Source organism: Canis aureus, chromosome 11, assembly GCF_053574225.1.
Source record: "Canis aureus isolate CA01 chromosome 11, VMU_Caureus_v.1.0, whole genome shotgun sequence".
Taxonomy (NCBI): Eukaryota; Metazoa; Chordata; class Mammalia; order Carnivora; family Canidae; genus Canis; species Canis aureus.
Window position 1 is genome coordinate 60,180,056 of NC_135621.1, and position 14,576 is coordinate 60,194,631.

At 35.6% G+C, this 14,576-nt stretch overlaps 1 protein-coding gene and 1 long non-coding RNA gene across 2 annotated transcripts in view; one reads left to right on the forward strand and one right to left on the reverse strand.

Moving 5' to 3' along the window:
* LOC144324411 (uncharacterized) overlaps positions 1–4,896 on the reverse strand; it is a 36,592-nt gene extending 31,696 nt beyond the window's left edge. The window contains exons 1-3 of the mRNA XM_077915854.1: positions 4,883–4,896; positions 4,738–4,742; positions 4,280–4,653 (exon numbers count right to left, since the gene is read on the reverse strand). Of these exons, the coding sequence (XP_077771980.1) occupies positions 4,280–4,653; positions 4,738–4,742; positions 4,883–4,896 (393 nt within the window). The remainder of the gene's footprint in view (positions 1–4,279; positions 4,654–4,737; positions 4,743–4,882) is intronic.
* A 73-nt stretch (positions 4,897–4,969) lies between these two features.
* The window catches only part of LOC144324182 (uncharacterized), a 248,358-nt gene continuing 238,751 nt past the window's right edge, over positions 4,970–14,576 (forward strand). The window contains exons 1-2 of the long non-coding RNA XR_013389606.1: positions 4,970–5,124; positions 5,431–5,548. This is a non-coding gene — a long non-coding RNA (uncharacterized LOC144324182). The remainder of the gene's footprint in view (positions 5,125–5,430; positions 5,549–14,576) is intronic.

Here is a 14,576-nt window from a genome sequence, read left to right on the forward strand (position 1 = left end):
TCTTCTTGGAAAGAGAATCCAACATGAAAATTATGGATGGTGTCACTGGGGTTACATATGTTTAAAAATAAATGTAATTGCTGTCAATGAGAAATACTGAAAATGACTGGCCATTTTTTGTTTCACTCCATTGTAGTTTATTAACACAAGCTTTAATTAACTCCATTGGCAGAATTATTTTTCTCTTGCAGCAGCTGACCAAAAATCTAGGGCAAATTCTAGCAATAATTGTGTTGAATGTCTTCAGGGAAAAAGTGAGAGCAATAATACTTATTAAACTTTCCAATGGTTTGCGTTAGCAGATTTTTTTTCTAAGACTGAATATTTTCACTTTTTGTTAATTTGAAAGCAAGCAAACTAGAGTTGTCTGAACTGGAAGAAAAGTTTACAGTTCACAGGGAGAACTTCTTAAAAAGATAGAAATTATTTTGTAGAAAATGCAAATTCTTGGGTATCTGTGTGGCTAAGCTTACTTAGTAGCTCTGTGTTGGTTGATGTGGCATTTTTTTCTATTCCTATGTTCACAAATACTGAAATTGTGCCTCAGCACTGGAATGAAGGCATGACAACTTATGGTTTTCCATATTTTCAAAAACTCGGAAAAAAATCTAGGTCATCCCCATATTTAATAAAAGGCTTTCAAAATTCTTTGCATATTCACATAAACCCATCTCAATATTTGGATTCTCTTACAAATATATTGAGAATTGAATTTTCAACTCCATGTTATAGATGATACATAAATTTACACGAATTTATAGATATATACAGTACTGATGATTAAAGTGTTATGAGAGAACTGATTAATGTTTTCCTGATAGACATCCTGGGGAGGGGGGCTTTTGATATGGCTTTCTAAGGATGGATAGGATTTTCAATAGGTACTTTTTCAAGGCATAACTGCTGAAATGAACAAAGGAACAAAGTGAAGGTTATGTGATGGGATGTCTGTGGGGGAAATCGTGGAATTGGTTGTGTGGGAATTTAGCAAAGTGTGTACCCTGATTGAAGAAAATGGAAATGGGCTTGGGACTAGTGAGAGATAAAGAGGCCTGACTTGAAACTCATTCTCTAGGGCAGCAGTTTCCAAGCACTCTTCAAAGAAGTTGGCTTCTCAGTCCTCATTTTTTAAAAAAAGATTATTTATTTATTCATGAGAGACACAGAAGGAGAGAGAGGCATAGACACAGGCAGAGGGAGAAGCAGGCTCCACGCAGTGAGCCCGACGCGGGACTCGATCCCCGGGTCTCCAAGATCACACCCCGGGCTGCAGGCGGCGCTAAACCCCTGCGCCACTGGGGCTGCCCTCAGTTCTCATTTTCAGAGATTCTGATTTTTCTGTGCAGGACAGAACCTAGAATCTTTCTCCTAACAATGCCAGATTCAGGTGATGTAGCTGGTCCCCATAAAACTTTTTAAGAACATTGACTTAGGTCTTGTATTACATTGTCACATAGCTGTAGCTTCTACTAAATCCAGCTGTATGGAAAAATGACAATAAATAGTCTACCTCCACTACTGCCTAGTACTACTGCCAAATAATATTTGCTCATTCATGTGTGTAACGGGTTCTGTCCAGGAGCTAGAGATATAGTAGGGGACAAAATGAAGTGCCTGCAAGCACAGAGCTTGTGTTCTAGTTAGAAGCAGGGTAGAGACCATTGTGTAGTTTGTATTTTCATTGTTAAAGAAATAAAAACAAGAACAGAAGACATATTGTTTGAAGGGCTGTTGTTGTTCGTAGCAGTGGTCAGGAAAAAGCTCTCTGATGGTGTGATATTTGAGTAAGAGTCCTGAAGGATATGGCGAGGGAATCCATTTGAAGAAAAACATTTCAGGCTGAATTCCCTAAGGTGGAATTTGTAGAGGAAGATCAAGAGTCCAGTGTGGCTAAAGAGGAGGGAAGAGGAGAAGAGGTAAGGAAAAGCAGTGTAAAGAGAGGAATGAGTGATATTTTATTACATAGTAAGGCATTTGCTTGTATTCTTACTATGGGAAGAGGATTTTGAACAGATGATTTATATATTTACATTATCACTCAGGTTGCTCTGGAAAGAAAAGATTGTTGAGGGGTTAGAGGTGCTGGTGGCCTAGACCAGGCTGAACAACAATAATAAGTATAGTATGGCTATGGTGGATACTTAACCCCATTACATGACGTACTATCTTCAAAGAAGTTTAAAGAGTTCTATGGTGTTTTCCAACACTAACAATCAATTCTCTGATTCTGAAGACATGAACTTACTAGATGCCCTACAGCTTGATTCAATTCTGGCATTAACTCCTCAGAGTTACTGTCAGACTCCACAAGTTTAAGAACTCAGTCCTACAAGACTGCTCTCACTTCAAATGTCAATCACAGGTATTAGGTCCCCAGATTACCCACACACTGTCCAACATGGCTACAAACTGGGAGTTCTCATAACCCCTTCAGGTTCGATAATTTGCTAGAATGGCTCCCAGAATTCAGGAAAACAGTTTTCTCATTATTAGTGGTTTATTAAAAGGGATATACCTTCAAAACAGCCAAATGGAAGAGATGCATAGGGTAAGGTATGGGAAAGAGGCCCAAAGATTCTACGACTTCTGTTTTCCATGCTTCCTTCCTACCTTCTGATTTGTTCACCAACCGGAAGTTCTGTGAATTCTGTCGTTTAGGTGTTTCTTTTTTTTTTTTTCATATTCATATTTTTAAATTTTTAATTTCAGTATAGTTAACATATGTTTTTAAGGAGTTCTTATGGAGCCTCTATTATACAGGCATGACTGATTGAATTACTGGCCATTAATCTCCTTCTGTCTTTCCCTCCCCACAGGTCTGAGGGTAGGGCTGAAAGTTCCAGTCCTGTACACGATTGAGTTCTCTCGCAACCATCCCTCTCCTAAAGCTACCTTGCACCTACCAAGAGTTCCCTCATTAACTGGCTGAAAGGGGCTTGTTATAAACAACAAAAGATGTTCTTCTCACCCCTATCATTCAGTAAACTCCAAGGACTTTAGAAACTGTGTCGAAAACTGGGGACAAGGACCAAATATGCATTTACTATAACTATAAACAGTGCTTAGATTTTTGTGTTGGCTGTAGGCCTGCCAGCTTTAGGGATACATTTCTTCTCTAAGTATTACTTTTGACACCCACAGTTCACACTATTTAGATGCCTATGTATCAAGGAAAAGGAAAGCTTTTTAATATTCCTCTAAAAGGATATTTATAACTTCTATAATTTAAAATTTAAAATAACAGGAAATATCCATCAGGAAATATCATATTTATCTTAAATCCTTCTTGCTGAAATTCAACCTATTGCTTTCTGTAGTACCATATGCTTGTTTTACAGGATATAGTAAGATGGCTTCAAAATTATGTTAAGATTTCAGCTGCTTTAAATCAGCTAGTTCTCTTTATGGAATTAACGTTAGTGTCAATTAAATTAGAGAAGATGTCTCAAAATCACAAAGGTCAAAAATCACCAAAGGAAATGCAGATAGCTCATAACATTTATAAAGTATGAAGGGTGGTTTGATTTAACTATACATTAATGGTCATTGAATATTAGGGCTTTTCAATAATGGCATAGGAGATTAGTGTGGGACCCAGGAAATTTAACAAAAATCCCCTACCCCTGGACAAGCAGAGCAGGACTGACTCCATTTTGTGCTGTACCCGCCTTGTGCCGACCTGCATTGGCCACTGGCCCCTATAAAGTTGCTAAGCCTCTTAGTCTCGGGGTCCAAGTCCCTGCGCCCTGTGTCGGGTGCACTTGGACCCACGCTCGAGCTTGTAAATAAACCCTCGTGTGTTTGCATCGGTGTCAGCTCCTCGGTGGTTTCTCGGATTCACAATCTTGGGCACAACAATTAGGTTATTCGTGTGTTGTCAAATTCCACAAATGAGAGAACTGGCATATATTTTAATTGTAGAAATAGGTGAGCTTTGATTTTAAGGCTGAGGGTATGGGTAGAAATAAAGGCAATCACATACTCGTACGTAAAGAATACTTTAAATACTTCTAATAAAGGAATGCATTGGCCAATGATAATGATTTTAGTCGATCTGAGAAACTATGATCCGGTGTTCACCACGTTGAAAATGAAACATCCAGTTGGGCATTACCTACAGCACATATCCACCCATCACTGCAAAGATTTAATGGGACACACCTGTAGAGCATTTAAGAATTTATGAAAGAAAGAAATGAGATGGTTTCAAAGTTATGCAAAAGATCAATGAATATAGTCTCTTCCTGAGGACAATAAATCCGGAAAGAGAAGAACCTACCGTGATGCGGATGCACCTGTGTTTCTCACCGGCCGGGCTGAGAGGTGGAGCAGGCGAGACGGGGAGGGCTAGAGAGGCCGCTCGCCGGAAGAGCCGCGTGGCTGAAAAGCGCGGGGCTGCGCGCTGGCGCCCAACTTCCGGTCCAGGCTTCCTGCTTCCGGCTGGTGTGGCGCCTGGCGGAGTTGATCCCAGCCGTCGCGAAGACGTCGGAAGAGCCGTTCTCCCTTTTTGCCTTTTACTCACGAAGCGGTGTCTCTGGCAGGCCGGCGGCGGCGGAAGCGGGGCAGGAAGCGGCTCATTTGCCACCCGGGGGATCCAGAACGTAGTCTGAGGCTGGTCCTGGGTATGTCTGACTGAGAGCGCGGGGCCTTCACCTTGACGTCACCGTTCCACCCGTCGCAGCGTACAAGGAAACTACACCTGCATTTTCCGGAACAACCGTTTCCTCAAAGTCTTACCGAACCTGTGGAACACGAAGCCACCCACGGAGTAGGGCCAAGTATAGGGGCTGCTTGCTTTTCTACTCTCCTCCTTCCAGTGTAAAATTACAGGTTTGTTTGTTTATTTATTTATTTATTTATTTTTCCATTGGGGAAAAGATACCTATAATTCTTCATCTGTTTAATGTGTAGTAGAAGCTTGGCTCTAAGGAGCTCAGTAAAGGATGGAAATGGTTAAAAGGTGAGGCTCTGGAGTCCGACTGCTGGGGTTTCAATCATGGTTCTGCAGTTTATTAACTGTGTAACTTCAGGGAGTGTTCTGGACTGGCTGTGTCCTCTCAAAATCCATGTGTTAAAGCCCTAGTTCTCCGTGTGGCTGTATTTGAAGACGGCACCTCTAAAGAAGTAATTAGATTTTTTTTTTTTTTTTAGGATTTTATTTATTTATTCATGAGAGAGGGAGGGAGGGAGAAGCAGGCTCCATGCAAGGGAGCCCGATGTGGGAATCGATCCCAGGTCTCCAGGATCACGCCACGGGTGGAAGGCAGGCGCTCAACTGCTGAGCCACCCAGGGGTCCCCTGACGAAGTAATTAAATTTAAGTGAGGTCATAAAGGAGGCTCTGATGCAGCAGGATTAGTATCCATAGGAGAAGAGACACCAGAGTTTCCTTTTCTCTTACTACTTCTCCCTCTTCTTTTTCCCTTCACAGAGCCAAGGCGGTAGGAGGATGCCAAGAGTGAAGACAGCCGTCTGTAAGTCAGGAAGAGAGCCCTACTTGACACTGAATTACCTGGAAACTTGATCTTGGACTTCTAGGTCCCAAAACTGTAAGAAAATAAATTTCTTTTGTATAAGTCATCCAATCTATGGCATTTTGTTATAGCAGCCTGAGAGGACTAATACAGGGAAATTACTTAATTCTCTGTACCTTAGTTCCCTTACTGTAAAATGAAGATAACAGATGGGCCCATCTCCCACTATTGCTTTGATGAGCTGAGTGTAATAATATTAACTAATGTTAGTTATTTATGCTATAATTATCGAGAATACAATTTACTGTTCTCCATATGCATCTAGAATAGAATCAGCTAATTTTATTTGGGGAATGAATCTTTTTTTAAAAAAAAAACTAAGTGCATTATGTGTATTTATACTTATACTGTATGTAGAGGAATCAGTGTGAGCTGCAGACAGATTTAAAGTTATGACAAAGAGGGATGCCCGGGTGGCCCAGTGGCTGAGCATCCGCCTTGGGCTCAGGTTGTTATCCCGGGGTCCTGGGATGGAGTCCCACATTGGGCTCCCTGCATGGAGCCTGTTTCTCCCTCTGCCTATGTCTCTGCCTCTCTGTGTCTCTCATGAATAAATAAATAAAGTCTTAAAAAAATAAAGTTATGACAAAGAATGCTAAATACAGAAGTCTGTGAAATGTAAGATTAGTAAATTAAACAAAAATTTTTATATGAATTTTGGCTTTTTTTGAGGATGGGACTCAAATGGGACCAGACTTAGAGCAATGAATATTGTTTTGAAGTTTTCAAAGCTCCTCAAAATTTACTTGGAATAACTAAATTGTTATTGGCAAATTGTTACCAACAGTACAAAATAAGAAAAAAAAAACCAGACAAAAGCATACAGAGTATATGGTTGATTTAATTATTTTATCTCCGAACTTCAGCATGAAGTTTTGACTGCATGAAACCACCAATTTGATTGTTTTATTTATTTATTTGGATGAGTTGTTATTTCAGTGTTTTGGAGACACAGAAGCAGTCAATTTAGTAGGGCAAAGGTCAAATCAAGTATTTATTGTTATAAAAAAGGAAATGAGTAGCTGATTTAATTTTGTATTTTTTTTTAAACTGGTAATCTTTGTGAGTTTTAGACAAAACCTTAGTGAAATCAGAATTTCTTTTCCTACTAGTTAATACCTTAACACAATGACCTGTATCACTGTATAGGCAAATTGCTTACTGCATTAGGTGCCTTAATAAAGTCTTTGGGACCAAGAATTAAAAATAGATGTACTTGTGTGACAGTGGGTGGGAAGTGGGTGAGGAAGACTGTGAAGGTAAAACCAAGTATCTTCAGCCATTTGACTGATTGACCTAACAAATATCCTACAATTACTAAAAAAATTTCTAGTTTGTTGCTGATGCCTAGGGTAGGATGCAGTTCTTTAAGAAAATAAGAAACCCAAGGATGGGAAAGATCAAAAATGAGAGATAAGGTGGGGAAAACAGACTTTTTTGAAAAAAAAATTTTTTTTAAAAATCATTTTTATCCCTCTTAATTAGCAAGTCTGGTTAGTTAGAGGGAGAAGGTAGGAGAGAGAGGGTGAATACAGAATTTCGTGTCATGAATAAAGTGTGCCCACATTTGCATATTTTACTGTAATTCTGTAAAACTGGGGCTTAGTAGCAGAGAATTCTATAGTGGATCATAAGTATAATAGTATTTTCTTAGTATACATTGTATTCTCATGGTATTTAAAATAATAAAGCTTTTAATTAGCACTAGAAAAATCGTAAATATAAAACCAAGTAATGAAAAAAACTATAGTTTAAAATAAAACACTTTATAGTACTGTAATATGTTTGGTATCTTAATTAAGTTATTTGAACTTAGTATTGTTAAGTTCATTGTGTAATTAGATAATTCCTTTGCCTAAGAAAAAGTGACTTCTTAAAACATTCTTTTTCACTTAAGTTATGAATAAGAAAATATTAATGTGCATCATACGCATTTTATTCAGTGGTGCAAGGCAGGGTCAGAGAGAAAAACAGAAAACTATAAGAATGGATGCTAAAAAGTGGTAGAAGAGTTGTTTTGTATTGAATTCCCACCCAAAAATATCTGAGAGAGAATAGATCTAATATATTCAGTTTTTAAAAAGTACGTTAGGATTAGTTTTAGTTGATAGAAAGTTATGAAAAGACAACATTTCTTAGTAACCTAAAAGAGTGTATTTGACTGTAAGCTTTCAGTATCTATAAGTGCTGTTTGCAGATGATACTAATATTTTCTAGGCAAAGCAAAGCATATCAGGAGGAAAACTATTAAAACTAAGAATATTGGTAATGTGGACACTTTCAAAATAAATACTATAAATCATTGGTTTTACCAGTAATAAACATTAAAAAGAACAAAAACATTACACTAAAATGGTAACACATGAAATTTCTAGAATAATCTCAGTAAAAATGTGTAAGATCATATGAACAAATTTAAAACCTCATTAGTAAATAACTAAAAGACTATTTTTTGAGGAAATAATTAAAAGACTTTTTTTTTCCTTTTTGTAACTCTAATGGTTTAAATTTACTGGACACATAGTAGGTCATGAGATATTTGTTGAAAGTAATGAATCAGCCTTGTGGAATATGTAGAATATAGTTTGGGAGATGCTTTCATGTTTTAAAAATATTGCAATGTTGACATTCATCGGGTGTGCATATATATATAAAATATGAGTATATATATGTTTGTTTAATGTATATATCCTGAATGTCAACATTACAAGATTTTATATTGATATGTTTTATATAGATATATTTATTTAATATAAAAATGAACATTTTTCTCAATTGCCTGATATCCTATTAATAGAAATAATAGAAGTTTGTTGTTCGTAGTATTTAATCAGAATGTCAAGGGTTACAGATTTATTCTTTTATATTATTTCACTCCTAAATTATAATCCCTAGTTGTTATGTACTCTGTTTTCTGCATATATAAGGCCAAAATGCTCAATTACTGAAACACAAACACTTTGCATATACATGCATGCATACAAACATAAACACACAGTAGTTAACCAGCCAAATAGAGAATAAAACCTAGTGTCCCAGTTCAAATCAGTATCTTGTTTCACCCATCTACTTACCCAACCATTGATCCATTAATCTGTTGATCCATTGGTGCATCCATCCTTCTATGTATTATATAATATATGTTATATATAACATCCTTCTATGTATTATATAATAATATTATATAATAAAGTTTATTGGTCTTATAAACTGCTATCATTAACCTGTTTTCAGTCAAGGAAACATAAAAAGTAGAAAGAGTTGGGAAAATGGAAGAGTACTGCCATTGGAAGTTTAGGAAAGGCAGAGTTTCAAGGAATTGGGAGGAGTCCATTGGGATCACATAGAGATGATGTTTTCATATTCTATTGGATTCATCACTTAGGATGCTACTGATGAATTTCAAGATACATATCTGTAGGTTCATCAAGTACAAGCACACCTTCTCACAAGTTTATTAAAGGATGTGTGGGCAGTGCTGTTAATCAGGGATCTGGAACGTACTGCTCTCATAGCACAGGCAGTGAACCTAAACTTCCTCTTTTGTGAAATACCATTCAGTCTCCAGAGAAATGCTTCTCTTCATCTCATGTACCATGTCCTTGAAATAAAAAAGGACAGTGTCTGAAAGCCATGCAGTTTTGTGTGTCAGGCCATTGTCAAAATCATAGATGGATATACCTTCAAAGTGCAGGACTGATCTGAGCAAGTGGTTAGGTAAAAAAAAAAAATAGAAAGATGTTAATTAACTTGTCAAATTCTTTCTCTCACATGGAAAAATATCTTAGATTTTTTGCCTGACAATGTATCATTCCAAGCAGTTCTGAGCATCTATAGTCTGTTCCTCTGTGTTCTAATTCTTGGTTCTGGAGGCATTCAAAAATAGTACACAATTTTCAGCATTTGCATAACAGCTAAGAGTCGGTTTGCAATATTAAACCATATTACTATAATGATTAATTTTTTTCTTTAATTTACATGTTTGATAAAAATATATTGAAAATTTGGATGCTCTGAATATAGTGACATTTTATACTTTAACTCTTAGGTCATTCCAATCAGTAGAGCAAAAATAATATAATATTGCTTATAAAAATAATTTGTGGTTTTGATGGAATAAAGGTAAAACTATGTTGGAATATATATGAACATATACACAGTATTGATTATATTCAATCATCTTTGATGTTTTCCTAATTTTAGTCATATAAAAATAGTTTTATACATATTTTTCCATTTCTAAAAAAATCATGAAGGTAGATTTATCAAAGCAAAAGAAAAATATTTTTATTTAATAGTTAGCTTGGTTTATAATTTTTAAGTATTCAGACATGTGGTATGTGGGCTTCATTTGTATTCTTGCTTTGGGCCTTGCAAATTGTAGGGGTGGGTCAAATGTGATTACATTCTTGAATAATTGTCCACTTACATAGTTTGTTACGATAAATTTATAGAATATAATTACAAAGTCAAAGGAAAGCACTGCTTTATGAGCATTTAGATCTGTGATTTCCTGGCAAAGGCACCTTTAATAAATGAAAATATTGTTTATTGAGTACTTCTCACTCCCCTTCTACCAGAACATCCCTCTTAATTTTGTTACTCAATGTGTAAGTTATTGATTGTAGTGTTGAAAAATGTTGCAGAGCTCTTCCACAGGCTCTGAAGAGATGGAGAGGAGATGAGAGAAGACCTAGGGAAGTGGGCAGGACAGCTGGAAGATGGTTTCTTTGGACTCGATTTTATCAGTGGCCTCTATGCTGCAGTTTAGTTGAGATCTAGGAATCCCTCAGCCTGGAAATTTGGTTGTGGGGCAAGATTTTTTCAAAACAAATAGCATTAAAAAACTATAAAAACATGTTTTTGTGATGAAATATAAATTAGAAATTTTATGAAAGTATGGAGAGATGATGATTACCTACAGTCCTATACCAGAGAAAGATTGCTGTAGTACTTTCGTGTGTGTGTGTGTGTGTGTGTGTGTATTTTTTACCCCCCAGTTAATATACTGTGAGCATCTATCCATGTCAATATATATCTAGGGTTGCATTTCATTAGTATATGCATATAATTTAATATATTCATTTATAATTTATGTTACATTCTTAGATATCTAAGATGTTTTACTTCCATCAATAATCTTAAGATAAATATCTTTGTACATAAATCTTTAGAATCTTATCCATTTATTACTTCAAAGCATTTTCAGCAATTTCAGTGGAATTACTGATTCTAAAATAAATGTACATTGAAGCTTTTGATAGACATTGTTAAATAACTCTCCACAAAGTGTATATGTATTTTACCCTGCAGTGAAGGAGATTAATTGGCTAATTCATTGTCATCAATCTTTTTTACCTTTTGCAATCTCAGTGGGAACCCAAAATAATTTTAGGTAAACTTTCTTATATATATGGAAAAATACATTTATTTGTAAATTGTTTATTCATAAAATTTCCCTGCTATTGTTTGATGTCTTCAACCCATTCTTCCCTATGAATACATCTTACTAGAAAAAATATTAAAATTTCATCCAAATTTAATAACAATTAGAAAATTATTTATTGACCAATGTTCTGTTGGAGGCCACATGGAGGGCACTAAATAGACAAGGTGAGCAAAATAGACATGACAACTGAGCTAAATGATTCATTTAATGATCAAGCCAAAGAATATAGAAGAAATAGGAGGATCTTCATACCTGAAATGCTGTTTTAACCAAGACAAGTTGTGATTAAATTTACATTGCATTAGAGCAGGAAATCTGGCTCCATAATTCATATTGCTATATTTTCCAATTTTGTTACTTTATATTGGTTTATTATAAGTATTAATTTAATATAGTTTTAGAATTCAAATGGTCTGAAGCAGCTTATAAGAAAAAGCAGCAGCATATCCTTCCCTGTTCCTCCTTATCTTGTACTCCCACTATATAGAAGCAGCCACCCTCCTTGCTTTAAGTTGAGACAAGTGTTTACCTTCATATTTCTAAATAATATATTTAAATGTCTATTTTTGATCTTTAGTTTTAGCTATTATGAATTGATTTAATAGTAATAAAGATGGGCTTTAATTCTATTATACTCTTATACATGCATATACATACACATACACACAGACCAAACACCTATACTTTATCTTCTCAAAATTACAATTTTTAAGTCATTTTTGTGAGTTTCTAATGTATAACCATTCCCTAAGGTTTCTCAGTCTCAGCACTGTTGACATTTGGGGCTGGATGATTCTTTATTTTGAGACGCTGTGCTGTACACTGTAGATGTTTAGCAGCATCCCTGCATCTACCCACCGGATGCCTGTAATAAATCCCAGCTATAATAACCAAAAATATCTATAGGCATTGTGAAATATCCCCTGGAGGACAAAATTTCCTCCATTTGAGAACTACTAATTTCATCTTCTAAGTGGTGACTTTTGCTTTTAAATATTGTTTACCACTGAAATTACACATTATTCAATTATCTTACTCTTTCCGTACAGATTTTGTTTTTATTGGGAGTTAATGACCACATTATGTGTATACGTATGTGTTTGCTTCATTTTATGTGTAAATTCACTGGCAGATTTAGAAAACCTGTTTTAATATGTCAAAGACATCAGTTTATCTGTCAGTTCTGTTTTCTCTGGGAGGTATACCTCTGTCTTCCTGTTCTAATATGGACTGATTGCTCTCTTAGATATAAAGCTGTCATTATGCAACTCCTTGTCATACTAAGAATTTCCTTTACCTTAGTAATTTGGTAAAGCCCATTTCCTGTATTCATGTGTATAGGCTATAAATTGCATTTGGCTGCGCGCAGCAGATACCATCACATCAGTGACTTAAGCAAAAAATTAATTTTTTGCTGATGTAAGAGTAGTAGAGAGCTAGTTCTCTGCAGTTAATGGTATCTCCAAAAGCCATCGGATTCTTGCTTCAACTCTTTTTGTGACAGCATGCTTATGCATGGCTTGCGTTTTGATGTTCAGAAAACCTCTGCTAGATTCCTGATGTCTTTGCACTCAAAACAGGAAACAGGAAAAATGAGGAGAAGACAAAAAAGATCCTGTGTAAAATTTGTTTTTGTTTTGTATAAAATTCTTTGTTGGAAGTCATGTTCTCTTTCCTCACAGTGTTAAAACTATTTCTTGTCTTCTAGCTTTAGTATTGCTACTGAAAAGTCTCATATTCTGATTCCTGATTCTTTGTGTGTGATTAATTTTTTTGTTTTAGATGATTTTAACATCTTCATCTTTTCTGTTTTTAAATTTCATGATAATCTTAGTTTGGATCTTTAAAATTTTTTTTGCTAGGCACTTTTTCGATATGGAAACTCAATTTCTTTTGGACAGTATTTTTTAATAGTATTTTTCTTTTTTTCTTTTTTTTTTTTTTTGATTTTATTTTCAAGTAATCTCTACTCCCAACATGGATCTTGAAATTAGGACTCCAAAATCAAGAGTTGCATGCTCTACTGACAGAGGTAGCCAGGCACCCCTTTGGTAATTTACTCCCCTTTTCTTTTTTCTATGCTTTGATTCTGGATATTAGGATTCTAATCAGTTGATTGTTGGAACACTTGAATTGATTGTATAATTTTTCTTACCCACCCCCCTTCCTTTTTAAAATTATTTTCTTTTTGGTTCTGTGTTTCTGGTAAGTTTTTCAATTTTAACTTCAAATCCTTCTCTTAAATTTATTTCTGCTGCCCAGTTATATTTTCTTGTTCTCTGTTTCTGTTTTATAATCTGTTTTTAAAAGAAGACTTTATTTATTTATTTATTCATGAGAGACACAGAGAGAGGCAGGGACATAGGCAGAGGGAGTAGCCGGGTCCCTGTGGGGAGCCTGATGTGGAACTCGATCCCAGACCCTGGGATCATGACCTATGCCAAAGACAGATGCTTAGTCACTGAGCCACCAGGAGTTCCTGTTTTATAATCTATTTTTATATAATAATTTCAATAATATATCCTTTCTCTGAGCACATTAATGATAGTTTTAGCATTTTTCTTCTTCTCCAAGGTGCTTTTTCCCTGCTTGTTTATCTCTTTTTTCTTTTTCATTAAGATATCCTGAAATATCTTGTAATATTTTGATAATCTGTTCCTCTTTAAGAGTGAGGTGTTTGAAAGGTAATTAGAAGATTCCTTTGTACAGAGCTTGTTGTCTTTCTGTAGCATTGTTTGGTAGGAACTCAACCATTTCATTGGGAAAAGCCCAAAGTCAATATCCGTAGATATGTTTTCCAGTTTTATTTTTTTCCAGTTTTATTGAACTATAATTAATGTGTAACATTATCTAAGTTTAAGATGTGCAGCATAATGATTTGATATATGTATATGTGTTTTCTAGTTTTTTTTTTTGTGTGTGTGTGTGTGTGCGCGTGTGTGTGTGTTTTCTAGTTCTGATCACACTCCTTGTGGATGACTACTCCAACCCCCTTCTCAGGAGGGGGATATAAACTTGACTGTTGCATTCTGGAAGAAGAGCATGAGAACCCGAGTGCAAACTTCTTTTTTTAGGATGTGTAATTCAGTTACTGTTCCTGTTTCAGAATGGCATGGTATTCCTGTCCTCATCTGTGCAGCCTCAAATCCACAGGTTATATTAAGTTCAAATTTTTCAGAATTTGAATTCCAGATTTCTGTGTAGTAGGGGAGCTGATACGAGGGTCTAAATTCTATTTATAAAGACTTTCAGCAAATTCTCTTGTTTTTTGGACCCATCTTCTATTTCCGCCTACATACCTTCCTATACAAATACCTGTGCCTTCAATTACTGAGTCCCTATGGGTTCTATGGCAGAATTGGCTGCAAGTGTCTCCCTCTACTAGGACAGTTACCACGCATGAATCTATTTTTGTCTTACATCTTTACCGATATATTTTATATGCTTTAGTTAACTCTTTCATTTGCTTTGCCCTGTGTTTTGTCCATTTTTATTTATTTATTTTTGTTATTCTTGGAGGCTGAAGATAAATAATTATGTTCAATTTGCCGTGTTTATCGGAGTTTTCATTCGTTTTAATTTCCCAGGTAATAT